Source organism: Dryas octopetala, chromosome 7 (genome assembly GCF_963921425.1).
Source record: "Dryas octopetala chromosome 7, drDryOcto1.1, whole genome shotgun sequence".
Taxonomy (NCBI): Eukaryota; Viridiplantae; Streptophyta; class Magnoliopsida; order Rosales; family Rosaceae; genus Dryas; species Dryas octopetala.
Genome location: NC_141372.1, coordinates 9,459,506 through 9,486,637, shown reverse-complemented (window position 1 = coordinate 9,486,637; position 27,132 = coordinate 9,459,506). Strand labels below are relative to the sequence as shown.

At 36.0% G+C, this 27,132-nt stretch overlaps 2 protein-coding genes and 1 long non-coding RNA gene across 4 annotated transcripts; all 3 read left to right on the top strand.

Moving 5' to 3' along the window:
- Window positions 1–2,293: 2,293 nt before the first annotated feature.
- On the top strand, window positions 2,294–5,067 carry LOC147279441 (uncharacterized). Its single transcript, XR_015123537.1, has 3 exons — window positions 2,294–2,424; window positions 2,837–4,191; window positions 4,705–5,067. It is a non-coding gene; the product is annotated as an uncharacterized LOC147279441 (long non-coding RNA).
- Window positions 5,068–9,346: 4,279 nt separating this feature from the next.
- Window positions 9,347–12,002, top strand: LOC147279440 (uncharacterized). The gene is made up of 2 exons (XM_086252029.1): window positions 9,347–10,864; window positions 11,779–12,002. The coding sequence occupies exons 1-2, from the start codon at window positions 9,400–9,402 to the stop codon at window positions 12,000–12,002; spliced, it is 1,689 nt and encodes a 562-aa protein (XP_086108155.1). The 5' UTR covers window positions 9,347–9,399.
- An 8,007-nt stretch (window positions 12,003–20,009) lies between these two features.
- LOC147279439 (TPR repeat-containing thioredoxin TTL1-like) lies at window positions 20,010–23,316 on the top strand. Of its 2 annotated transcripts, XM_086251899.1 has the most exons (8): window positions 20,010–20,616; window positions 20,686–21,004; window positions 21,130–21,325; window positions 21,433–21,605; window positions 21,750–22,083; window positions 22,191–22,395; window positions 22,526–22,626; window positions 22,826–23,316. In XM_086251899.1, exons 1-8 carry the CDS (start codon window positions 20,010–20,012, stop codon window positions 22,976–22,978), a joined length of 2,088 nt encoding a protein of 695 aa, XP_086108025.1. In that variant the 3' UTR covers window positions 22,979–23,316. The 2 variants fall into 2 exon arrangements, with proteins under 2 accessions (XP_086108025.1, XP_086108024.1); XM_086251898.1 differs by having other exon boundaries at window positions 20,010–21,004.
- Window positions 23,317–27,132: the final 3,816 nt, after the last annotated feature.

The following is a 27,132-nucleotide window of genomic DNA, read 5'->3' as shown; positions in this document are numbered from 1 at the left end:
ATGGCCGGCCTGTTGGAATTTTGGAATTAACACAAGGGTTTCCGCTAAATGTTTTGCACACGTGTTGTTGGAAAGTTTTATATTGGGTGATATAGTATCGAAGAATGTAGCTGTGTGACTCGTTTAATCAAATTGTTAATTATCAATCTAAAATATTTAGAAGTTAGAATATTTAATTCAAAATAAATTTGTAATAAGTAAAATAGCCCAAAATATTATATATATATATTTTTTGGGAATGAGGCCTCTCATTTTATTAAGACCTCAGATTATACGCTTTCACTATATATTAATATTATAATGCAAAATTTTACTTTTCTATGTAGAAAATATAGGTGGCTTTAAGCACGCACCTCCAATACGTACACACTCGGAAGTTTTTGGATGCATAATATGTCATAGAAAACATAAAATGTAATAAAATTAAAATTGATGAGGGTGGGTTATGGGTTTACAAACTTTACATGTTGGAATTGGGCAAAGCCTAAGGGATAGGGATAGGGGTAGGGGTGGGGTGGTCTTTAACTGCTAACTACTAATAGCATTATTGGAAACTGGTACTATCCTATATTCCTATGTTACAAGTACATTTGCTTTATTGGAGGTACTAAATTACTAATTAATGTCCACAAGTACTACATACTCTAGGCTCGCTAAGCTAATTATTCCAGCCTTCTCAAGACTAGACATACGTAGACCACCAGCCTTTAAAATTCTTATTCTTATCATCTTATCACAACCTTGTATTCCTACATCCACCCATATATCTTGCACTCTATGTTTTTTGCTTTCTTTCTTTCTAATTAACCAATAATGTTAATAAGGGCTTTTTTTGTTTTGAGGATGCATGTGGTGGGGATTTCGCAGGTCTCCAGCGGTAGTGTAGCTTTCGGTTTTAGGCCCCATTTGTCCAAAAAAAAAACTAATTATTTTAATATTTACAAATAAATAAGAAACTTGGATAACCTAATTAACCAAAGAGGACGTTACAATGTCATCTCTCTGAATTAATATCTTGCAAGCTAGTTTTGCTCCATCCGTTTATGTTTTACTTGGGTAAATTTTTTATGACTTGAACAAAGAGTAGATATAAAAGTAGTTGATAAGTAGTTCAGTTGGAAGAGCTGTAAAATTTGCTTCTCTGCACATAGTTCAATCACCCTTCCCCCTAAAAAAAAAAAAGGTTGGATAAAAAAATATTTGCGTACATCTAATATTAGGGAGTCATGTTCTATTTTGATATATCTGTCACGCTACGTTACTAAGTTATAGTCAATTCGGCACCCATATTAATAAGCCCATTTGATGTGTACAAAAAAAACAACATACTTTATTAAGGCTTATTCATACCATTGCCCCTGTAAGATACACTTTTTTTCACTTTACCCCCTGAAACTTAAATCCTCTCAGTTTGCCACCTGAACTTCGTAAAGTTGTTGCAAAAGACCCTATGACGTTAACTCTGTCAATTTTTTCGTTAAAATAGCTGACATGGCACCTATATGGCATGAGTGAGACCCTTTTTTAGTTATATGTAAGATCCATGTAGACAAGCAAAATTATAAAAAATTGACATGGATCTTATTATTTTTAGTTTAAAAATTCTTTTTTTTGTCCACATGGATTTTACATAACTAAAAAAGGGTCTCACTCATACCATATAGGTGTCACGTCAGCTATTTTAACGGAAAAATTGACAGAGTTAACGGCATAGGGTCTTTTGCAATAACTTTGTGAAGTTCAGGTGGCAAACTGAGAGAATTTAAGTTTCAGGGGGCTAAGTGAAAAAAAGTGTATCTTACAGGGGGCAATGGTATGAATAAGCCCTTTATTAATGATAAATATTGATAATCTAGTAATTTAATATGCTATAACATTTAAGCTCTCGTGCTTAACTCAATCACTCAAATGGTAAGTTGGATGAGATAATAGATTATGATTAGAATATGTTTAAAATTTAATTTTTTCTAATGTAACAAATAATACGATAGAATGTACAACATTTTTCTAGGCTTTGATATGGACGTCATTCTCTAAAAAACAAAAGAAGATATGGATATCACATCTTTAGCAAAAGAAGAAAGAAGAAATTGACGGAAAAAATTGGATAGAATTGATAGAATAGACATAAGTGATTGGCGGAGTATAAAATTTAAAAAACAAGTTCACAAAACCAAAGTGATACTCGGTATCGAGTCTGAGGACTATTGTTGTGATTGGCTCAAAAAAAGAAAATTCTTCTGTTTTTTCGATTTCCAGGCTCTTAGAGAGGCCCAGTGGGCTGTGGGCCCAACCCTTTAATATCCAATAGTTTGCATTCCGTCTCAGGGAACGAAAGCCAGGAACGAAAAGAAAAGTCCGTACGTCGTCCTGGTCGGTGGTAGCTCACTGCTCAGCCAAACTTCGCTGCCAATATAATCAACAGTGAGTTACTTACTTTCGTTTTCCTTTCTTAAATTGTTTAGTCATTACCGTTTCTAATTTGCTTATTTAATCCAAACTTCAATTATGTATATAATGTTGAAAACAATTTACTCAGTAGTTAGCTAATTGGATACCGAAGCAAGTTTTTTAAGCAAAAAGGCCAATTGGGTCTATTGTCTTTGTGAAATCCAAGAGTTAGAATTTTTGAGCTGGAGATAAAGTTGCCACCATTGGTTTTAATTTTATACCCATGATCCTAGAACTGTTTACTCAACTATGTTTTTGTAATTTTTTTCTTTGGGGAGTTGATGGTATTCTTTGATGATGATGATGATGATGATGATAGGCTTGTTTGATTTATGTCCTATAATTGTGAGTATGCTAATGGTGGTGGTAATAATTGGCAAAGCAGGTTCTGGGTATTTCCTCTTTTTTCCCGTGTATGCTCTTGTTGTTTTTGGTTTTGTTTCCTGTGCAAAAGGGTTCATTTGACTGCACATTTGATTGAGAATGAAGTTCATGCTACTGGTGTTGTTGAGGATGATGATGATGATGAGGAAGAAGATGGCAAAGCAGAAGAAGGTGAAGATGACAATGAGGATGAGCAAGAGAATATTTTCAGTTTCAAATATGGGGTTAATCCTTTGGTTTTTGTGGACAATGGTGTAGATTATGAGGCTCTAGCTGAGAAAAAGTGATTAGCACTTGTGGATGGTTGGCTTGAAGGTTCAGTGAAGAAGGCCAGGCAGTAGGATGTTACTGGAAGAAGCATGTAGGACTTACCCCTGAAATTACACAACTGCATGGTGATGCCACTCTTCACTATGCACATAGCTGTTATGAATTGAAGATGCCGTATCAGTCTTGGCAGAAGTTGTTAAGTGAGCACCACATTTGCCTGATCCGTATCTTACACTTGAACTTGTCTATCATTCTTGGTAATGAAATGATAGCCACCAAGTGGGTCAAATTGCTTTTTAGCACCAAGGGATTCATCCCTTTGCCTCTTTGGAAACTGCTTTCTCCCACGTTCATTAATCAAGGCAACATTTCTTGCCTTTCAAGAGCAACAACAGCAGATCCTAAAGATTTTACTGTGAAATTTCATCGTGATTCACTCTGTATTGAGCTTGATAATTCTCAAAAAGCTGGTGCATCCGATGATGTTGAAGCACTTAAGGACAGGGGAACATTTTCTATCAGAAGGTAATTACCAGATTAGATTACTGGTATAGGAGGTATTATAAGTTTCAATGCAGTAAGCCAGACAACTCAAAGACCGTGCACTACCTATAATCATTTCTGGGGATCATTTTACAAGAAAAAAGCCGTCATCAAGATCAATGCTGCTAGAGAATGCCCTGAAGTTTATAAATTATTGCCAGAGAATCCTCTGATTAATCTATGTTTTGGTACTGCATTCATCAATGTAACCCTTGGACTGACTTCAGAATAAACACCAGGGTCTTGCACAGGGCTTAGTATTCCTCTAAAACAATTTGTGGCTTTGTGGAAACAGCCAGGAGGCCTAGTACAATATAGTGGGGGCATTCCATCATGTTGGCCTTGTGTCTCTGCCAGCTTCATATTAAGAAAATGTTGTTGCAATTCTTAAGAAGGATTTCCCCATCCATAAACTTCCCCATTAGAGAAGCAGAGAAGCAGCTTTTCTCAACTTCATATATCTTCGAAAAGAGTGGAGCATATGATCTTGCTTGGATGGCCTTCAGAGATCACTGCAGTTTTTGAGTATGCATCCACATACTAGTAAGTAATATACAAGAGTTATTTGATTTGTAGTTGTACATCTATAACTTAATTAATTTGTCATTTCGAAGCATTCTTTATCTAGTGGGGAAAAAGGTTCTGAATACTGAAGAAGACCTTATAAAAGCTACTAATGTTAGAAGATTAGAATTCAGCATTCAGCTACAAGCACAGACACTTCTCTGGTACCACTGTGTCCATGTCAGACCCCAACAGGATTGCTCTACCCTACACATCTTAAACACATAACCGACACTTTCTCAAACACTTCACCAACATAGTTTAAGCCAAATTGTAGCTTAGATTAATTGTTTATTTATTTGTTGTGTCAACATGTTCTTGTCATATCCTGTCGTAGCGGTGTCACGTGTTAGCGTGACTATTTCATAGCAATTCAGTTACTGCCCTTTGTTTTTATTTCTTTTATGCCCTTGTTAAGGTATAGACTTGATTTCTTGAATTAGTAAGATGAAATGGTTTCAAAATATATCTAAGTCCATTTGTTTGTTGCAGAAAATTATCATCCTGATCTCATTTTTTATGACTACATCGAATGAGAGAGTGGCTTCTTAGCTGATATCCATCATTCTCTCGAATATTCTGACTATTTGTGTAAAAGAAGACGCTGGGATTTTATTTAACAGAAGTTGAGGACAGTTCTTTGCATAAAGATCTGAGTACTACTTGTAAGCTTCTTATCCTATGTAGAAGCTGGGTTTTCAGCCATTTTCTGAAAGTAATTATTAGTTTGGCAAGATGCAGCATGTCAAAATTAGGTAAATATTTATCTTATTGTAGATTTTCTCTATATGTATTTAATATGTGACAAGTGTTATGCATATCAAGCTACCAAGTAATATAATTGAAAAAATTACTGCAGAAGATTACTGAAGTACATGGTATTTTGTTTATTATTCTAGTAAATGCTCTAGGGGGGAATTGGAATGAATTGTTTTACCCATGTCTAAGCACTTTTGTTGAACTTGGCCAAAACCATTAAATGCTTTGTGGTTTTGATGGCTGTCCCACATAGCTATAGTGATTAATAACTGAGTTGGACACAATGTTGCACAGTTTCATTCCCCACTACAAAAGAGTAACATGCAGCCTCAAAATTATCATTATCCACTAATGAACAAAGTTCTCTATTTTTTATATTAGTTGTAGACTTGTATTTACTGATTACTTTACATAATTTAGATAAATACATATGCATTTGATTTATGGAAAATGTGATTTAATTTTTATAATATATAATACATAATTTTTTTGACAAAAATGCATGCACATACTAAAAGAGAGAGAAAAGAAAAGAAATATAAGAAACTTAAATTGGATGCATCTACATAAGGGTGGACAGCTTGAACCCGAACTCAACATTTCAGCTATTTGGGCCTAAAGTTTTAATTTTTAAACCAAGCTTGACATGTTATTCATTCTAGATAGGTTTTGGATTGAGTTTTGATCAGTCCAATAGGGGGGTGTAGGCTTGGTTGTTTTGAACAAGAGTATCACTTACAAGTGAATGTTAGTTTAACCAACTAGCTTGTAGTTGTAGTTTAATGATATTTCTTTTCCACAATGTTGGAGAGAAATTAATTTATCCCCTCACCCGACACACAAGTCCGTCTCTTATAAGGATGCCCTCATTTTAAGAAAAGTGAGGGCAACTTTGATGGGGGCCACCTCGGGATGTGGCTCCATGATTCAAACCGCTCATCTTTTAGATAACTATTTAAAAATCATCAATGCAAAAAATTAATCAATTTGGAAATTGCTTGGCCATTTGATTATTATCATGGTCATTATATTACTTATATGAAGAATTATATTTGTCTATTTATCTGATGATGATTAGAGGAGTAAACGATTTTAGATTTTGTAGAATTTTTGCAGAGATAATTCTTGATGGTTAATGTAAAGATTGGATGGTTTGGATTATTAAAATAGATTATAGGGGTGGTCTCATAATTGTGTCCTTACTTTTCTTAAAATGTGTGCATCCTCATTAGAGAATTATTCATACACACACATGAAAATGTTCTCCTGTACATATTAGAAAAACAAATTAGGTGTATGTGTATGTACATATTACAGACATCTAGTATAGATCAAGTCAAATTTAGGCTTAGCATGAATACATGCAGACAAATTTGATTTAAAGAAAGACATAGGAATGGTATTATGAAGAAAAGAAATTATGATTCAATTACACAACACATACATATACATGCACATAATTTTTAAAATAAAGAAAAGAAACATGAACCAGATAGAGGGTTTAAAGTTCAATTAAGGCATGTTATGTATTTGGTTAACACTAACTGAAACAAATACATATACACATGTGATTTCAAAAAAAAAAAAAAGCGATTTTATTTACACGAGAGATGCATAATTGGATTATAAAAATAGATGCATTGACTTGTATAAAAAGAAAAAAAAAAATACATGTACATAACTTTAAAACAAAGAATAAAATAAAGGAGTAGGATGTCACATGATGCAAGCACATAATCCACTGGTTTGTTTGTCACAAATCACAATCTATTTTACAGAGGCCATTATACAAATTACAAACTTCTAAGAGCATTGGGGAGCTGTAATGGATTATAACTGTTGATTAGAATGTCTTGTTGAGGCTGATGATCCCTATGCCATGTGAACCAGAGCCCCAGGGTTGTGGTTTCAATGGAATTATGCATATGCATGCTTGAAGCTGAAGCTTGGCCAGCTTTCAATGGCATTGGATCACGTGACCACCTGTTGTTGTCTTTACTTAGAATGCACGTGCCATATTTTTCGCACCACCCTCTATACGTATCACTTTCCCTGATCTGCTCAGCCTTGAATCCCAAGCTGTCTCTCTGCCATGACAATTTCTGAATCTCATGCCATGTACATATCCATTGCTTTTCACACCTCATTTGTATCACTTTCTGCTCGATCCTCTTAGCCTTGCATTCCAAGCCTTCCCTCTTTAGTTCTCTCTCTTTTTCATTCTTTTTAAGATTCCAACGTAGAGAGGAAGTTCTTTGGATAATAATTAATACAAGACCTTTTTTCAAAGTCTCATGTAATAAGAAAAAGATTTCTCCTCTACTACCATATACACGAATATATCTTCATTGATTTGATTTGATTTTTTTTTTATAATAATATATTTTTGTTAATATAACATGGTTGCTCATGATCCAGCCAGCATACAATTGGTGTGTGTTGATATGCATGCATGCTTATGCCTCAATTTTGTTGGAAAAGCTAGCCCAGCTGGTGAAAGTTGGATTGCATTGCACCCAACAAAAGTGTTAGCTCCTAGCCCTCACTACTGGAAAAATGGACAGTAGGCACGAATAATGACTCACAGTTATGAGGCGAATGAGATTACAACATTTCCAAACATGGTTTTGAGCAATCAGTGACTCAAACTTAGTATTCACGGTATAACCGTGAGTAATTTAATAATGGGCACTGGTAACTGTGAGGATTTTTAAAATTCAGCGGCTTCGGCTACGTGGAGCCGCTGGAACGGAGCCGATAAATGAATGAGTACAACATTCGCATTTACTAAGTCACAGATGACCAAACTGTGACATGTAGTAATTCACAGTAGTCCAAACCGTGCCATGTACTAAGTACTGTTCGGATTGTGTACAAGTTTGCTGGTTATCCAAAGTCTCACGGTTTTGAATAAATTGTGTATATTTAAACTATTAGTCACTGTTTTCATGCAGTGCCTATTCCTAAAGTAATATTTTATCTTTCAGTCACGGTTTACATACTGTGCCATGATCAATATTACTATTGCCACTGTCACGGTTTACCCTAAATCCTGAAATTATAAGCAACAGAGAACCGGACCTCTCTTGAGAAGACCGGTCCTCCGGAGGCGCTTGATCATTTCTGCTTGAATTAAGAATCGGATCTCTCTTGAGGAGACCGGTCCTCCAGAGGCGATCCATCATTTCTGTTTGAATTAAGAACCGGACCTCTCTTGAGATGACCGGTCATCCAGAGGCGATCCATCATTACTGTCAGATTTTATCTATTAGTCACGGTTTACATACTGTGCCATGACCACACTGATATGGCATATGCGATATGAAGGATTAACCCTCCTCCTTCCCTCTCCAATTTATCACGCGAAATAAATGATATTAGCAGTACCCACCGCGCGCAGGAGCGAAACCCACTTCTCTTCCCCCCTTTGATTGAGAGATTTTTCTGCGCTCACGGATCAACTAAGGCCAGGTATGGGTTTATTTAGTATACTCATATCCCAAATTTGCCTAATTAAGTATGTAATGGTAGTCTTCTTATACTTCATCCCCATTCTGAGTTGTTGGCTATGAAGTTGAACAACGACCACGAGACCGGATTAGATTAATGAGATGAGGAATTGACAAGGAGAACCTGGCAATCTGAACTTGAATTATTACATGTTAGACTTACCTATTATTTGCTCTACATCTGATTGATTTAGAACAATAGAAATATTGGGTTTGATTGCAATTTAGGAATTCCCAGTTTTTGAGGTTCATGACTTTATAATATATGTTATGAATATATCATATGAGTATGCATTTGGTTTGTCACACTTGCGTGATGAATAATCCCCATACGTATGTATTTTGTTTGACATTTTAATTTAGCAAGCATTTAATTTTTAGTATTGCATTTTCAATATTACAATACCTACTTGTATATTTGAGCTGACCTATATTCCTGCAGTTTTTTTTTTAAGATTCTAAATACAGAACAAAGAAGAACACTTGAAGCTTGGTCTGTGCGCTTTCACAATTGAAATCAAGTTTGTTGTTGTCTCAATTTCTATTTACATGTAGATATAATTGTTATCAACAAAGGTAGTGAAAAAATGACTCAATTTTCTGATCCCATTTAGTTATCCTTCTTCCTCCCAACCCATGTTTTTATTATTCTCTCTCTGTATTGGCCTTGGCAGTTTTGGGTATAAGCAAATGAACATGGAGCAGGTGGTTACAGTAGAAATTAAAATTAATTCTTGAATATATCCATCAATTGTCATAAGGATGTATTGGGAAACTGCATCCAAGCATATTTCCTACTGTTCGTACATCCACTTTTTTGTTGAACATCTTTATGGGCTTCGTCTGCTATTATTTTTTGGATTTTTTCTGCAAATTGACTTAGTTTTCTTCTAATTACTAGGCAGATAGTGACTTCTCAATGGATAAAGATTGGGTATTTTTGGATCGTATGAGTGACGAATATTTGACAAGGCTACGTGCATTCATCGCCCATGCATTAAGAGTATCCGCATTTGATGGGCACATTAAGTGCCCGTGTAGTCAATGTTGTAATCGGTATTGGAAGTCACCTATAGAAGTTGAAGAACACATTTTTGTTGATGGTATGGACGAAGATTATGTTAATGCACCATGGACATCGCATGGGGAGCAGTTGCCTAGGCCTAACACCGAAGCAACCCATGTTCAGAATGAAGATATGACTGGTATGTTGCATGATGCCTTTGGAATGCATGGGTTTGAATATACTGCTGGAACTAATGATGATACCTCCCCGCCCTCTGGGCCCACTTCTGCTGCTGAAAGCTTTTTCCATGCGATGGAGGATGCTAAAGTAGAGTTGTACCCAGGCTGTGGTAGAACTAAGCTTTCCTTCTTGGTGAGATTATATCAGATCAAGTGCTTGCATTCTTGGACCAACACATCTTTTACAGAATTGTTGACTTTGCTAAAGGATTGGTTTCCGAAAGGGGTGAATTTGCCACCCAGTTTTTATAAGACGAAGAAGTTCATTACTGACTTGGGTTTGAGTTATGAAAAAATTGATGCATGCCCAAAAGATTGCATGTTATATTGGAAGGAGCATGCCAACAATACATCATGCCATGTGTGTGGCAAACCACGTTACAAGGAAAACATAGAGGCCGGACATGTCACTCGTACTAAAGTTGCTAATAAGGTGTTACGTTACTTTCCTTTGGGACCACGACTCCAACGTCTTTATATGTCACATCATACCGCTGATTCTATGGTATGGCATGCCGAACGCAGACAGGTGGATGGTGTGCTTAGGCATCCTGCAGACTCCCCAGCGTGGGAAAAATTAGATAGTTTGGATCCATCCTTTGGTTCAGAGCCACGTAATGTGCGCTTAGGGTTGGCTAGTGATGGATTTAATCCTTTCGGTATGATGAGCTTATCCCACAGTACTTGGCCGGTGATCATTTCAGTTTATAATCTTCCACCGTGGCTATGCATGAAACAACCGTACTTAATGCTTTCTTTGCTTATTCCCAGTCCTAAGAGTCCTGGAAATGATATAGATATTTATCTTCAACCTTTAGTGGAGGAGTTGAAGACTCTTTGGGAACATGGGTTACCAACATTTGATGCAGTGAAAAAAGAGACTTTCATCATGCGTGCTGCCGTTTTATGGACAATTAATGATTTTCCAGCATATGCGATGCTTTCAGGTTGGAGCACTAAAGGGAAGAAGGCATGTCCACAATGTGCATATGGGACATATTCTCTAAGGTTGAATGTAAGTCAAAAAGAATGTTATCTTGGTCATCGTCGATGGTTGCCTATCAATCATCGGTTTCGAAGATTGACTCATTCATTTAACGGATCCCAAGAGCATGGTTTACCACCAATTCCTATGACAGGTTTATGTGTTTAAATTGTGTCTTGTGTCTTGTATCTGTATCTATAAGCGGTGTTGTCTAGGAAACGTGGAAGGGGGAGATTTGTAAGTGTACTCGTGTTTGTGTTTAAGGCTTGAGGACTGGACCTCACCATGTGACGACCAGACCTCCAGTAAGTCGATTAGAAATTTCAGGGGTTGAGGACCGGTTCTCTCTATTGAGGACCGGTCTTCCAGTGTGCGTAGTGATGAATTGTTGGGCGAGAGGTCCGGTTCTAACATATTGAGAACCGGACCTTCAGTAAATGTTACTCTGAATTACTGGGCCTCAGGTCCGGACAATTCACAGTGAAGACCGGTCTTCCAGTATGCCTGGCGATGAATTTATGGGCTAGAGGACCGGTACTCTCTATTCAGGACCGGACCTCCAGTAAGTGTTCCTCTCATTTTCTGGGCTTCAGAACCGGACCATTCACATTGAGGACCGGTCTTCCAGTAAGCGTGGCGCAGAATTTATGAGCTAGAGAACAGGTCCTTTCTCATGAGGACCGGACCTCCAGTACGTGTTATTCTGGATTTCCGGCCTTGAGAACCGGATCTGTCCATTGAGAACCGGATCTCCAGTAAGCGTGGCTCTGATTTTATTGGCTAGAGGACCGGTCCTTTCCTTTGAAGACCGGTTCTCTATTTAGAGTTGCTCTGAGGACCGATTCTCCCAATTTGAGACCGGACTTTCAGTGACGATTACACTTGCTGGCAAACTTTTAAAAGGTTTTAAAAAGTGATCTTTAAGATCCTAGAATTGTTTTAAATGAGTTTGGTGTTTTATCACATGGGGATGTTTGTTTATTAATTGATCAAGTAAATGGAAACTTAATTAAAGATTTGCTTATGAATTTTTTGCTGTCTTCACTTGATGTCAAAATTTATTAACAGTTCACTCACAGCTTACATTAGATTGTCCTTTCCCATTGCATATTAGGAAGCACAAGCAACATGAAGATGGAGCTGTTAATCCGAATCCGGAACCTCGCAAGGTTCGACTGAAGAAAAGAGCAAACAGGGCGAGGATCACTCAGCCAGAAAACAACTTATCTGATACTGACAGTGATTACGCTGAATATCTGAGGGAGACCTACGGATTGGAGTCAGGAAAATAGCTCACGAGCATGAAGTTTGCCACTGCCCAACAAAGTTGCTGACTTGACTGTGTTACCTATATCATGCATATATCCATGAATGTAATATATGTTTGCTACTTGTGACCATATTAGTAGCAATGACTGGTTTTATGTAGATGTATTATTAAGACTGCAGAAAAAGTGTATGTATTATGTTTTATTTTATGCTATATATTTTGCCTAGTAGTCTGATGTAGGACAAGCCATACATACATGCCGCACAACAACCCATACTCTTCTTCCATCCAACCCCATACATTGGAATATAGTAAGCAAAGAACAAATCTAACCCCAGCCATTGCAATACATAAAGCAAAAATATTCATTAATGTTTGAGGGATGAAACTGAAGGAGGCAACTCAGAATGGTTGGAGGGAAACAATAGGAATGAATTGCTATACTGAATGGTTGGCGCCTAATTTTACACCCGTGTGAGTTTTTGAATGCATTATGACACATATTGGAAAACTGTGAAATATGGAAAATAAAGTGCAAGGATTTAACTTTTTAATAATAGCAGTGTGATATATTTTAACTATTCCAAAATGAAGGTTTTTAAAACTGCCGCTATATTTTTAAGAGCTCTACAAATCATTATCCATCCATTAGGTACAAGTGGTTTCCCTCCAATTATTCAGATATTTTGGAAAGTTTTATTATTAAATAATGGGTGCAAATATTTTATTTTAAAATTACATGGGAATTAGGGTTTTTTTTGCCTATTTTAAGCCAACTTTGCTTTTAGGACCCATTATAAACCCACCACCTTCGTTCAGACCACCCAGTCGATACAGACCGGTCCTCCAATGGTCCCTGTTCAGTTCCACCTGATGAATCAGGGGATGCGTTCTTGTTAGATTGATCAGCCAATTATGTATGGGGATGACAATGTTGCACAGTGTAAGATTAATTTATGCTAGTTTTGGCATTACCTATTATTTGTTCCACTTCATATAGGATATTTTACTTTAGTGATGCTTGCTTAATAAGTATAGTACAAATGCATAGACCAAAGTAGTGGTGTATTTTTTCATGATCATGCTTATTTGATGCTTGAAATCCATAATAGTGTAGAAAGGCAAAATTATATGGCCTCAAAAGAAGAATCACACACATTTACATATTAAGTAATTATCCTGAGATTGCTTATGCTTTGAGCTAGCCACTGGTCATGTTAGCCTTTATCTACATAATCATTACAATTATGATAAAGATGAGATAAATTTAGCCTTTTTGATTCACAAAGGAGGTAATGCTTGTATATTGAGAACCGGTTTCAGTATAAATTTTTGAGAACCGGACCTCCAGGGGCAATGCTTCAGCAATGTGCTTCTAATTTGTTGAAGAATCGGAACTGCTTTTGGAGGACACAAAATTCATTTGAATGTAAAAAACAAATTGGAGTACCGGACCTCTCTTAACAGGTCCGGTCATCCAGAGGCAATACAATTCCTCAGTTGTATTTTGAGAACCGGACCTCTATTTTGAGAACCGGTCCTCCTTAGGGCATTTTATTTTTTCACCAAAATATCCCGTCATTTTTTTTCATTTTTTTTCCCTCTTTCTGTCCTGCGGGCCTCGTGTCCCGTGCCCTTTTCTTTCTCCTCTGCGCGCGTTGCTCCTCTTCTCCTCATTCTCTCTTATTTTCTTCTCTCTTCCTCCTCCCAATCCCTCATCAAATCACATTACATCTCAAAATTTGTTCTGACCTCTCACTTTTCGGCCCCTTCTGCATACCAGTAAATTCATAAATTTAGACTATTGATTCACCACTAAGAAATGCTAAAGAAGTACATTGATACCAGTAAATTGAGTATATTTCTTGTTTATTTTGTGGTGATGCTTTGTATAATTTTGCAATTTCTAATTACATTGGCAGATATTGGTAGAAAAATAATTTGCCTTTATCTATTAGGTGCATGTTTTCATTATTAATTAAGTACTTGGAACATGTGTGTTCTGTCTGATTTTGTGCAGAAACGTGAGCACCCTGGTGAAGTGCTTGACCGTATAACATTCTTCAAACTCATCTACAGCCGCAAAGTGAAAAATCAACTCAAGCCGGTTAATGAAGAAGTCGCTAAACATTTTGTAAGTGCCTTAGTAATTAGATTATAGTATATACACATGTCAATACTACTAAGCTGAGCATGTGGTGTTGTCTTTTTTGTTTTAATGCAGGATGAGTTGACTGCACTTGAGCAGAGGGAGCAGGAGGCGGGAAGGGAAATTACGCCTGATGTTCGTGATGAGTTGTATGCAGAGCAATTTGGGCCTGAAAAACGCAATACTGTCCGCGGCTTCGGGGTTGGAGTTGAATGGAAAGATGTACCTGGAATTGTTACACAGAGAAGGGGATTGTCACGACAAGTCGAAGTGTTACAAGCTCAATGTGATCTCCAACGAATTGCTGCAGAAGAAGCCCGTCAAGCAGCAGAAGAAGCGCGTGCAGAAGTTGAAAGATTCAAAGTTGATGCAGCTAGGAAGGAACAAGAAGCAAGAGAGAGAGATGAATATTTTAGAAACAAGATGGCTGAATTTGAAGCCCGTTTGAACAATCCTTTAGTTGCTGCTATTTCAGGTGCAGGGGTACAAGCACTCCAAGGGCTGGATGTGCAGGCTTTGATACAGATGTTGTCAAAAGCTTCAGCCACCAAAGAAGCTCAAGCAACCCCACCAGTTGGTGCCAATCCGATGTTGATGATAGGTTCCGATGTCTCTGATATGGCCGTGGACAATGCGAACACAGCAAATGATGAGTTTCGCAGCCCATGATTGGATCCAAGTATGTACAAAAATTTTTGGATAAGTGTTGGTAGCATTTTGGTTTAGACAGGTGAATTCTAGCCCCTTTTGTGAAAATGATGGTGGGGACTTAAGTATAGATTATATTGATAGAACATAGTGATATGATGGGTGTAGGAACTGACTGGCTAGAACATAGTGATATGATGGGTTTAGGAACTGACTGGCTTAGCTGTTGGGTAAAAATTTTATTTTGGCATTGATATGTGGCAGCTGATTCCTTGAGCATGCCAACCCTTTCATTTCAGTTAGATTGTGAATTGCTTGTAAGGAAGGGGTTGGAATCATATCAGTGAACTTAGATTGGGTATATTTTGGATGTAAATAGGCAAGTTATTTTGTTGAACAAACTAATGTAATTATAGACTCATCAGTATTGTGAAGCAAATGTCTGAAAGTTGAATCCATGGCTTAAAGTGGCAATTTTTAATTTTTTAATGGCTACAATTATGGTTTATTAATAACTAATTGTTCAATACATACTTATTAGTATAAGTATATATATTATTTGATATTATTGTATATGAAAGGGTATATGAGCAATTGTATATATATTAGTTTTCTCCATTTAATGAAAGTATGGCACGGATACCCGAAGGTGAAAGGCAAAGGTCATTTAACTCAAAATACATGAATTGTTCGTACATGTTTTTCATGTCACAGTATGGTATATTTTAATATTATTTTGTGATTCACGGTTATACAACCATGAGACTTAAAGCTAAGTGCATCGTCCACCAATCCACTTTAAGCCGGCTCAAGCTTGGCTCAAGTATATGAGCTTGGCTGAAGTATGCTAATGCCGAATGGGGTGGGACCCGTTGTAAATGGACTCACGGTTAGGTAAACCGTGACAGTGTGACAATGGATACGCCTCCCAATCGCACCACTCCCCAATCCGTGACTAAATGATCAATAGGCACTGCAAACTGTGCCCTTTGAGACCAATTGGCATGGTTTGGTGGGTGTGCCTGATGAAGGATTTTGCAGTAGTGCCTACCCACCTAATAGCTTTAGCAACTTATTATATATATGTTATCCTCATTTAACTTTTGTGCCTCATGCACACATTAGTAGTAGTATAATATATTCTACCAATCTAGCTACCACTTATCCCTTAGCTTGATTACCATTTTGCAGCTGGGCTATTGGTAAATTACACATTTTTGTTTCACAAGACAATTCATGAAGATTGATGGAGCTGGAAACAATACCGGTCATCAATTAATAGACAGTCTTGACATAATATATTGTTAGACTGTCAATATAAACCAAATTTACACTTTAATAATATAATTTGCTAGAACATGAAGAATTAGTTAAATGTAACGAAAGCTTATGATGAAGATCGCATAAAATCATACAATTGCTTGTGATTTAAAACATGCCACAGTCACAGATTACTCATCTCTTGGTTTATATATGCATGTAGTCAATGTTCACGTGAGAAATTTAGATCGTGTGAGAGAGAAGGCACACATTATTGGCAAACAATCAATACACCTGTATTTGCTTTCAACCTCATCCAGCAAATAATCACACAGATTTATTTTATATCTAGGGCTCAATAATAGATATTCATTCTGCTCTTTCGTGCATGATTCAACCCCATATCATTTATTCCAATTAAAGCCTCGTACCATTTTAGGATTTTTGGTATAGCAAGCTGTGGCCGTACGATTGTTCATCAAATTTTGTTTGAACAAAAAGACAAATGTAGGGAGGGAATTAAAATGAGAATAGAGTTGAGTGGGTGGTGGTCTTTTGGTATTATAGTTGTAAAGTTTGACTACATTCTTGGCTTTTTGTGTGGTCCGAATTCATAAAGTGTGATTCTCCAGGGATTTTAAGACTCCGTCCTCTTCTTATCAATCTTCAAGAGAATGATAGAATTGCATACTGTCGGCAAATAAAGTGTGTGATGCACTTGGATATTCCTAAAAAGAAAGAACAAGAAAAATATGTTACACCAAATATAGCTTCCATCTTGTAGTTTGACAAACTGCAATTTTTCTTTAATGCGTCATTGGATGTTCAAGATTTGGCAAATTGGTCACCCTTTGTCCCTATTGAATGCTTCTTATTGAGACACTGTGTTAACAATCCCCAGCCACCCAATTGAATTCTCATATCTCTCAGAAAGATGAAACTCATGCAGTGGGACATAATTATACAAGTGGTTCCTATTTTATATGAATTGGCCACGCATTTTCTAAAAGTTTTTAAGATCTAGAGATTGTTCATCATAATATCAGGATGAGATTGCACGTAAGAAATAATGTTAGTTTGATATACATTATTGACTCATTTCTTTTAAATTTTTGTGAGTCTAGTAATTGTTTAATAGATCACAACAGAAAAAATGTGATCATGTATCAATTATCATTGCCGACGAATTGCAACTTTCTATCAAGCCTAACCTAAGTTTGTTCTAATTGGCTTTTGGACATTTGAGTCTTTTGACCTCTTGAGGGATACATTAGGTAGTCCAATATTGCATACCAAAGTCACAGCTTGCTACATCAATCATAAATCAGAGTATGTAGTACACCTTCCAAGTTCCACCTATTAATGATTGATAGATTTCATGGTGCATGCCGTCCTCAGCTAATTTCTTAGGGGTTTGTGAGGTTGTTGTTGTGGGTTTATAAGCCGGCACCGACTAGTTTGTGAGGTTGTTTGTTTCTAGTTTTTAACTTGTTTTTCATAAATGGACCTACAACATCTTTTATATTTGCCATATTATAATTAACAATAAAATTACATGGAACCTAGTCACATTTCCTCTAAAAAAAGTCGCAAGTCAATAATTCATATATAAATAACAACAAATTACATATACAACAACAAATGACATGTACCAAACCAACAAACCTTGCTCTTTTCTATAAACATCAACTTCTTCACCAAATACATGATTTGTTAGATTAATACACGAAGTTCCAATGGGAAGTTGTTAGAATTAATCTTATAGGCTATCATTTTGTTTTTAATTTTCAAATTGGAAAAGTCTATCTTATATATGATTTCATATCCAATAGTGCTATTATTATATGAATCTAATGTCATTCAATATCCAAATTTTTATTTCTCAAATTGGAGGTCAATCATCCATGTTATTTTGGTAATTGGCCTCATTTTATAATTTGTTTTAGTAAACAGCTTCCTACATGGAAAAAAATATTGGGTATAATTGATATACCGTCACGTGGTGTAACCAATCCAACGTGATGGTGTACAGAAAGCTCCTTCCCCATGTACTCATTACCATCTACCTCTAGGTTCTTCAAGAACTTTGTGCACATAAAAAAACCCAAAAAGAAAATTTGTGTATATTATAGGCTATTAATTTTGGTAAGCATAAAATTTGATAGAGTGCTACTATTCGCACCCCTCATCTCTATTTTCGCACCCACCTTATTTTCTCACCCCCACTAAATCTTAAAAAAATATTACTTCTACTTTTTTTACCCATCTCATAAACTCAATATCCCTAAAATACCCTTAATCAGTATAGTCCATAATATTTTTGTTTGAACTACAATCACCATTTCGGTAGTTGCAGATTTCTAGATCCCCTTGGTTGCTATTTGACATCCTAAACATTCAATAAACCATCACCATCCACACTCTACAACCTCCATTCACATATTAATTATAGGAAAATACTTGGGTACTCAACTTTGAGTACCAACCTTATACTCATTATCAATCACATGAGTCCATAATGGAATCCACCATCTTTTCTCTTATGGTGGACCATATCATAAACTCATGTGATCGGTGATGAGTACGAGGTGAAACTTAAAGTTGAGTACCCAAACACAAATTATATATGTTGTTTACATGTAGATATCGTATGTTTCTTTCTTTTCATTTTTCAGTTTTTATTAAAGGCAAGAACCGTGGCAGTTGCCATGGAAAATGATAATTAATCACCATGCTTGAAGATTGCCATGGCAGCCACCATGCTTGGAGCCGCAGCAACGCAATATTTTTTTGTTTTCCGCAAATCATTGTCCTTTTAAATTATTTTAACAAAGAATAAATTTATCATTTAAATTTTTATAAATTGGTGGGTTTGAAAATAGGAAAAAGAGGTGTGAATCACACCACTAAGTCTTCTATGAGCATGCCCCATGGAAGAGTTTCTCTAATAACACTACTCAATTTGACAATATGCCTACCTACCAAATTCAGAATGTGAGTTGAGGTTCTCTCTTCCATAGTAAATTAGTGGGGGATATTTAATTATAATAAATGAAGTGTGGATTAAAAAATGGCCTCTTTCTTTTAGGATGTCCTAAAACTCATTTGATTATAATTTGAAAGATAAAATCCACTGCAAAAGAAGAAAATCGAAGGTGCAGTTTAATTGGGAAAAGCTTAAATCAGTCAGTAGAACATGGTTTTAAAAAACTGTAACTCCCTTTGTTGTGTACTGCATATGTTAACTTCTCAGACCTCACCAACAAGTTCAACAAACAAAGTAAAACAGAGGGGTCTGCAGCCTCTGTATATGTGTTTGATAAAGATTCTGTAATCTGTCTTATTGACATCTCAGTGCTATACATGTCTTATTGGCAAATCCCCTTGTGCTTTACCAAAACAAAAGCCACCAGAAGAGGTTGAGAAGTCTCTTTATCAAAGCATATTTAATTCTGGATCATATCACTTTTAGCTGTAAATTTTGAATAGTAGTTAGTGCTCTTTTTTTTTTGGGTATTTCATAAAAATTGGTCAATAGTATAAGAGTTTGGGAACCCAAAAGTTAGGATTAATCCTTTTTCTTATACACGTTAATTTTGTTTATGGTTTTGACCCTACACACTCTCTTCCAAAAAGATAAAGTTGGTTTCTTGGAAGCCACTCTAGGAGGCTGAGTAACCTGAGTTTATATATATACACCTTTTGGATAATATGCTGTTACACAAAAAAATATCCTTCATTGTCAAGCCATCACTTAATTATTTTTCCAATCTCTTATAAGATTTTCAGATTCCTTCAACTAGTTATGCTGAACCATTCTTTGAATTTATTGTTTTTTCTTAAACACATGCTTCATATTATAGTAGTTTAGCATGACTTTTGATATCTCCTCGTGTTCTCAAAATTGTTAAACCATCTATCTTCTATAAGTATCTTCTGCAAGAGCCAAGAGGTATCAAGAACTTAAAGAGTATGGCAGAGATGGCCAAGTATCAGGGGGAGAATGAATTGGGTTGTGGATTTATAGGTGGGATTTTCCAGTGCAGGAGCTACTGGCCAAGAAAATCATCTGTGCATTCACTGCCCACAAACAGTAGCAAAAATGATTTGAAGGAGGCACCAAGCAGTGATGATTCTGTGAAGCCTATTAAATCTGCTATTGTAGTCTCCTCCAATTCGGGTAAACCTTCTCCGAATCTAGACGCGAAACCCACCAAGAAGGTTTGCTTGGTTGATCCAAGGCCTTCTTCCAATGGTCACCAAAAGGTTCAAGGAGGAAGGCCTTCAGATGCTGCAGGAAGCTCAACATCATCCTCTTCCAATGGTGCAAGCCAAATTAAGGTGTCACAGCACCAGGACTTGGCGAACGGAAGAAAGCTAAGAAGGGCAGCCACTACTAGCTCTGCAGAGCTCAGTAGGAAGATCACTGATCACCAGCAAGCCAATGAAGGCAAAGGTCTTGTCCGAGCCAGTTCTAGTAGAGTAATTCTTTCAGGACAGTTGGGGAACTTGAGGCAGCCCGGAATTACGAGTCTGCTAACAAGCAATAGTCCCAATGCCACAGTTAAGACTCTGGCTTGTCTTTCTAGAAATGTTGAAGACTTGAATTCCACATGTAAACGCACGAACGGCTGTGGAAAACTAGGAGGCAGTAATGGTGTGATGGGCAACATAATGAGGAAGAACAGTGATGAGTTTGGAGGTCTTTCTGTGAATAAATTAGACCCTGAGGTGTTGAAGTCCTTGGGAAATGAGGCATACAAGGAGGGAAGATTTGAAGAGGCCTTGGCTTTGTATGAACGAGCGATCGCTTTGGATTCAAATAAGGCAGCTTATTATAGCAATAAAAGCGCGGCTTTGATCGGTTTAGGCCGCCTTATTGAGGCGGTTTTTGAATGCAAAGAAGCCATCCAGATTGAGCCTTCTTATCACAAAGCTCATCATCGGTTAGCAACAACATATCTAAGGTATTAAGAAACAGATAAGAAGCATATTATGCTCTATATGTTTGTTTGCCATGTTTTCCTGCAAGACATAAGCTTTGATGTAATTCTGTTTTATTCCAACATGTATTTGTTAATGTTTCATCCAGACTTGGAGAAGCAGAGAAAGCACTGGATCACTACAAGCACTCAGGTCCATATGCTTACTCAAAAGACATTGACCAATGTCAGGCTCTTCAAAAATGCCTCAGCAGATGCACTGAGGCTCAGAAATTACAGGAGTGGAATATTTTGCTAAACGAGACCCAACTGGCAATATCCTCAGGTGCTAATTCAGCTCCACAGGTTAGTTTTGATTTCTTGGTCAACCCCTAGTTCTGCCAAAGGTTAATTAATTTAATCTGTTAATCAAAATAATCTAATGCTGTTTAATTTTGTTTACTTATTCCTAGGTCTTTGCTCTACAAGCTGAGGCCTTGCTGAAGCTTCACAGACATCAAGAGGCATATGCTACCTACCAGAAACGACCCAATTTCAGCATTGACATTTGCACCAAGTTCTTTGGCATGGCAAGTAGTGCTTATCTATTAATGATTGGCTCTCAGGTTTACTTGGCTGCTGGCAGGTTAGTTAATATTAATTTGAAGCTATTAAAATAGACTTATCATCTACCATTGACCATTTGGTCATTGACCAATAGTACTAATTTATCTTCGGTGATCAAAACATATGTCAAGAAGTTAACATCTTAGAGTTATGGTGTTGACAGGTTTGAGGATGCTGTGGCTGCAGCTCAACATGCTGCGCGGCTCAATCCAGGCAACAAGAATGTCGGCGTGGTGGTGAAGAGGGCTAGAGCTGTTGCATCTACCAGATTGACTGGTAACCTTCTCTTCAAGGCCTCAAAATTCTCGGAAGCGTGTGTGGTATATAGCCAAGGACTAGAGCATGATCCATACAACTCCGTTTTACTATGCAATCGAGGAGCTTGTCGTTCCAAGCTTGGCCAATATGAAAAAGCCATTGAAGATTGCAGTGCAGCTCTTGATTTGCAGCCTTCTTATAGTAAGGCCAGGCTGCGCCGGGCTGATTGCAATGCCAAGGTGAATTGTTATCACTTGAAAGCCAAACATACTTTCTGGACAAGTCTTAATAAGTAATCTAATAACTCATCGCTAATTATATGGTTCATTTTGTTTTGTGGTATTAGTTGGAAAGGTGGTCAGCTTCAATTCAAGATTATGAGGTTCTGATAAGAGAAACTCCTGGAGACGAGGAAGTTGGGAGGGCTTTGTTTGAAGCCAAGGTCCAGCTCAAAAGGCAACATGGGGAGGGTATTGAGGACATGAAATTTGGATCAAATTTGGTCTTTATCTCCAGCAATGAGCGTTTCAGGCACTTTGTGACTTCTCCTGGTAACTCATTCTTTCTTGGCTATTTGCCACAAAGCAGTAAACTTGGTCTCTTGGACCTCTTTGGTTAGGTAGAGCTCTCTACCTAACTAGCTTAGGACTCGACAAAACTAACAATTTGTGCCAACAACAGGAATGTCAGTGGTGCTGTTTTGTAGCAAAACGAAACAAAACCAAGTGTTGCAAGCCCTGCAGCAAGTCTGCAAAAGATTCCCATCTGTCAATTTTCTAAAGGTTAGTCATTAAGCACCTATTAGCATGATTTACATTACATTCTTTGATATCATGTTAAACAACTACTAAACCCCCAAAAACTTAAGTTATTAGAAAATATGTTAACAATGTATATCAATCTAGCTAACACATGTGACAAATAGTTTAAATTGATATTAATCTACCATTATCTTATTTTGGTATGTGCTCATAAATTCAGGTGGAGGTGGAAGACCATCCCTACTTGGCCAAAACAGAGAATGTGAGAACTATCCCAGCCTTCAAGATATACAAAAATGGGTCAAGGGTCAAGGAAATTCCAGGCAACCACCATGAATTATTAGAAAGCTCAGTCAAATTATACAGCAATTGAGGATTAATAATTAATTAAACAGGAAACGACAAAAACATTGTGCATAGCTATGGTGACAGAAACATCACATCCTGCAAAAGAAGAAGCCCACATCATAAAAAATTAATTCATTGGGCTAATAATTTCTGTTTGATATCTTTGCCGGCATTGCACATAAAGCTATAAAGGGAGGGAAGAGAATCGATTCGGATCATAGAAAAAGGGAGATTAATTAGATTGGAGTTGTATTGTATTGTATTGCTTCATGATTCTTTTTAATTTTTTCTTTCTTCCTTTTGAAAGTTTATGGTCCCTATTCTATATGTTTCACACCAACCTGGCAATTTGGCAAACACCAATTGCTGTTGATGAGACGAGGTTTTAACACCAACGGTTGTTGATGAGAGGAAGTTTCATATTTGTACCCTTTTGTTTTCTTTTCAGAGCTTGTAATAATGTTTAGAAGTGAGCATAGTTGACTGATTATGATTGGCATTACATTGCTATAAAAATGGATTTTCTATGAAATATCTTATTTAGGCCCCGTTTGGGATTGTGGTGGAGGACCCAAAAGCTGTTGTGGATGACAATTCTCAATCACCTACAGCAGTTTTGGTGTTTGGTAAAAAAATAAAAAACTGCTTTTCCCCACAATTCTCAACTCTCCACAACAAAAACAGAAAGCATATTTTTAGGTGCTTTTGAAAGCTGTAGTGACTCACAGCAACAATGAATATTTTATTTTACCCATAATGCCCTCATTGATTTCTATGATTTTTATTTGTTTATTTTAAATTAAAAAATATGTCCATTGTTAGTTATATTTATATTATGATAATTAATTATGATATTTATTTATAGGATTAAAATTATAATATACCTAAAAAAATAAAAGGTATACTTATTTAATAATGTTGTTCTTGGAAAAATTAATGCTAATAAAAATTTGTAGTCAAAAATTTCAAAAACAAGTAAAAAACATATTATCTTTACCAATTGAATAAGTGAAATGCACTTTCAACATCATGTGCATTTTAGTAATTATACACAGTCACAGCATTTTTATATTAACATTTACCAAACACTTTGATACTGTTTTTTGCATTCACAACACTTTTGAAAACATAGTTTACCAAACACTCAACTGCTTTACTTTACAGCTGACTTTACTTCACAGTTGTTTTACTTCACAGCTGTTTTTCTCACAGCAATACAAAACTGGCCCTTATTCTATGACACTAAACTCACTAAATTTGGGCACCAAATCTGTATATAAACGAACATGCTACACTTATCAATTTTCTTTCCCAACTTAGGTGTCATATTCATATTGAATCAGTTTATAAAAAAATTAAGAAAAGAAAAGATAAATCTTATCAAATAAACTGATGCCACGTAACTCATGACCATTGGCATTCCGAAAGTGTAGTCATTTAGTTGACCAATTACTACGCTAAGTCCACACCAGGTACCCACATATACAACAACATTTAGGCCTTAATTAGATAACTAATTATAAAGGCAGGAAAATTGGTCCCAATTTTCAGCATTTGGCATAGTTTACACTTTACAATCATCGGGAATTAATGTATAAATCTTTCGATGAGCCCAAAACATATTTTCAGTGTCTGGGTTTTTCGACCCAGATAGGCTACAGAGCCCGTTGGAGTTCAGACACAAGGGGTGGTTCACTTCGGCTTCAGCCCAACCAAATCAAAATAAAACCAAAATTATACGCCTCCAATCCACTCTTAGGCCCAAGGAATACAATTTCGGGTTTCGAGGAAATTTCGATGGAAATTTCGACGAAAATTTTGAAAATTTTTAAATTTCGACAAAAATTAGACGAAAATGACGGAAATTGTTATCAAAATACGAAAATTTTGAATGAAACTTTACCATATGTTTATTTAACATATTATCTACTAAATTGATAAAAAATATTGAAAAAACCAAATTATATAGTAGGTTTCATGTGATATAAGATGAATATAATGTACGTTGGAGACAAATACTGTTAAATAAAATTAGTATAATGAATAAATGAAATTAGTATATTATTTATACTCTATAATCTGTACATTAAACCCTATATATTTTATAATCTATATTCTATATTGTTTAGAATATGGTATATGATATTAGGGTTTAGGCCTTTTATGATATTTTAAATTATTTTTTATATAGAAATATATTAGAGTTTACTAGTTTAGGGTTTAAAAACAACTAAACGAAACTCCAAAACGGCCAAACGAAATCCCAAACCATTTTTTTTCTTTACAATTGCCCAAAGGCCCCAAACCCCAAACCTTTCAATTTTTTTTCTCTTTTTAATTTTTTTTTCCTTTTTTTTCTTTTTTTTTTCTTTTTTTTTTTCTTCTTTTCTTTCCTTCCTTTTTTTTTTTTTTCTTCTTTCTCTTTCCTTCCTTTCCTTTCCTTTCTTTTCCCCCGAGGCTCCAGCGCTCCACTGTTTTTTCTTCTTCAGTTCTTCTTCATCATCTCTCTCTCTCTCTGCATCTCAAATCCATCATCGGACACCAACCCACCCTCACTCTCACCTCTTTCTCCCTCATCTCCCCCTGCCGTCGCCCCCCATGCTGCCACCCCCTCTTTCTCCCTCGATCTCCCCTGCCACCGCTCTATTTTTCTCCAAAAACCCAGCCTTCCAAAACCCAAAACCAAATCTCACTGCCGAAATTTCGAGGATTTCGGCGAAATTTCGATAATTGCGACAATTTCGACGAAATTATCCCGAAAATTTAACAAATATGGGTTTCGATTTCGACACCCCAAAAAATCGAAATTTTCAAAAAAATTTCGAAATTAACACCTTGCTTTTAGCCCATCCCCCAACATTCTTAATAAAAATTATAGATCTTAAATCATAATTCTCCTAAACCATGTTACAAAAAAATCAATAAATATTTTTAATATTACAAATTAGTCAATGAACTTTTTTAAAATATCGTGATAGGTACGATTGACCAAAATGAAATTAAGAGAATCTATGTGAATTAACAATCAAACAAAAACAAAAAGGAATTTACGGATTTTATCACTGTGTTGACATTTTGCTGACATCACTAATGTCCAATTTTAAAAATTACATATAAGTCAATAACAACCACATACTTTTTTTAATTGATAACTGTGTGACAGTTGCCGTTTTTATGTTTTTTAATTGGTACATGTCATACAATTATCACACAATTATCATTTTTTAATTGGAAACTATTACATAGTTACCATTTTTAGACTTGGTAATTGATTTTTTAAAATTCAAAATATTTTTGAAGGGCATGATAGTACTTTAACACTATGAATAGTATAAGACCACCCAAATTGGGAAGGGCCTATTGATTATTATGTAATTAGCAAATATGTGCATATGACCTATGGAAAGTATTTTGACTATTATGAAATTTTTCAATGTTTTTTTAATTTATTTGTAATTTGCTATATAATATATTCACACACATCCAAATAACTCGTAATAAAAATAATATTGAACTGACTGGTCAAACAAAAAAATAATAATATTGAACTGCATTTTTTTAACCAATACGACTACACTTCAACTGCAAAAAACAAAAGCATTTGTACACTCTCACAACCGTTCAAACAGTCAATGATGATGAATGCTCACACAAAATTAGAAAACTTGTGTAATTTTGTCCTTAAAATTTCAAAAATGCCATATGCAAATTTTTAAGTATTTTCAAAAGTTGTCATGAGTAAAAAAGTAAAAGTAAATCATGAGTGTTAAAGTGTCCATACCTCGTGGTATTACAGTTACTTCTTTTCTTCTTTTCCAGTACTTAAATGGGTTGAATCGGTGAATCCCATTTAAAGTTTTTTTTTTTTTTATTTTTTTTTTTTTATCCCTTGGATAAGCACTTTAAAGTTGTTTGCCAAATCTTGTTGAGGAGCTTGGGACTTTGGCTAAATTCCCCAAATGTCAGAATCTTTCTGAACTTTGTCGCTAGTTAATACCATATATCTCAATGTAACTAGTCTGTTAACCTGGAAAGACGAAAGAAAAGGAGCATAAATGAAGCCACATATCATGAACATTGAACAGACAAGCATAACCAGACAAATGAACTGCATGAACAAAACATAATTATGTGCATCATTAGCAGACCATCCATTCTGTCTCTGTGGGCTGTGGCTTT

Excerpts from the sequence above, each read along its gene's own strand:
- LOC147279440 (XM_086252029.1), top strand. The coding sequence starts at position 9,400 with ATGGATAAAGATTGGGTATTTTTGGATCGTATGAGTGACGAATATTTG. Across the intron at positions 10,865-11,778 it reads ACCACCAATTCCTATGACAG|TTCACTCACAGCTTACATTA; the intron begins GTTTATGTGTTT and ends ATTTATTAACAG.
- LOC147279439 (XM_086251898.1), top strand. The coding sequence starts at position 20,010 with ATGGCAGAGATGGCCAAGTATCAGGGGGAGAATGAATTGGGTTGTGGA. Across the intron at positions 21,005-21,129 it reads TTAGCAACAACATATCTAAG|ACTTGGAGAAGCAGAGAAAG; the intron begins GTATTAAGAAAC and ends TGTTTCATCCAG. Across the intron at positions 21,326-21,432 it reads GTGCTAATTCAGCTCCACAG|GTCTTTGCTCTACAAGCTGA; the intron begins GTTAGTTTTGAT and ends ACTTATTCCTAG.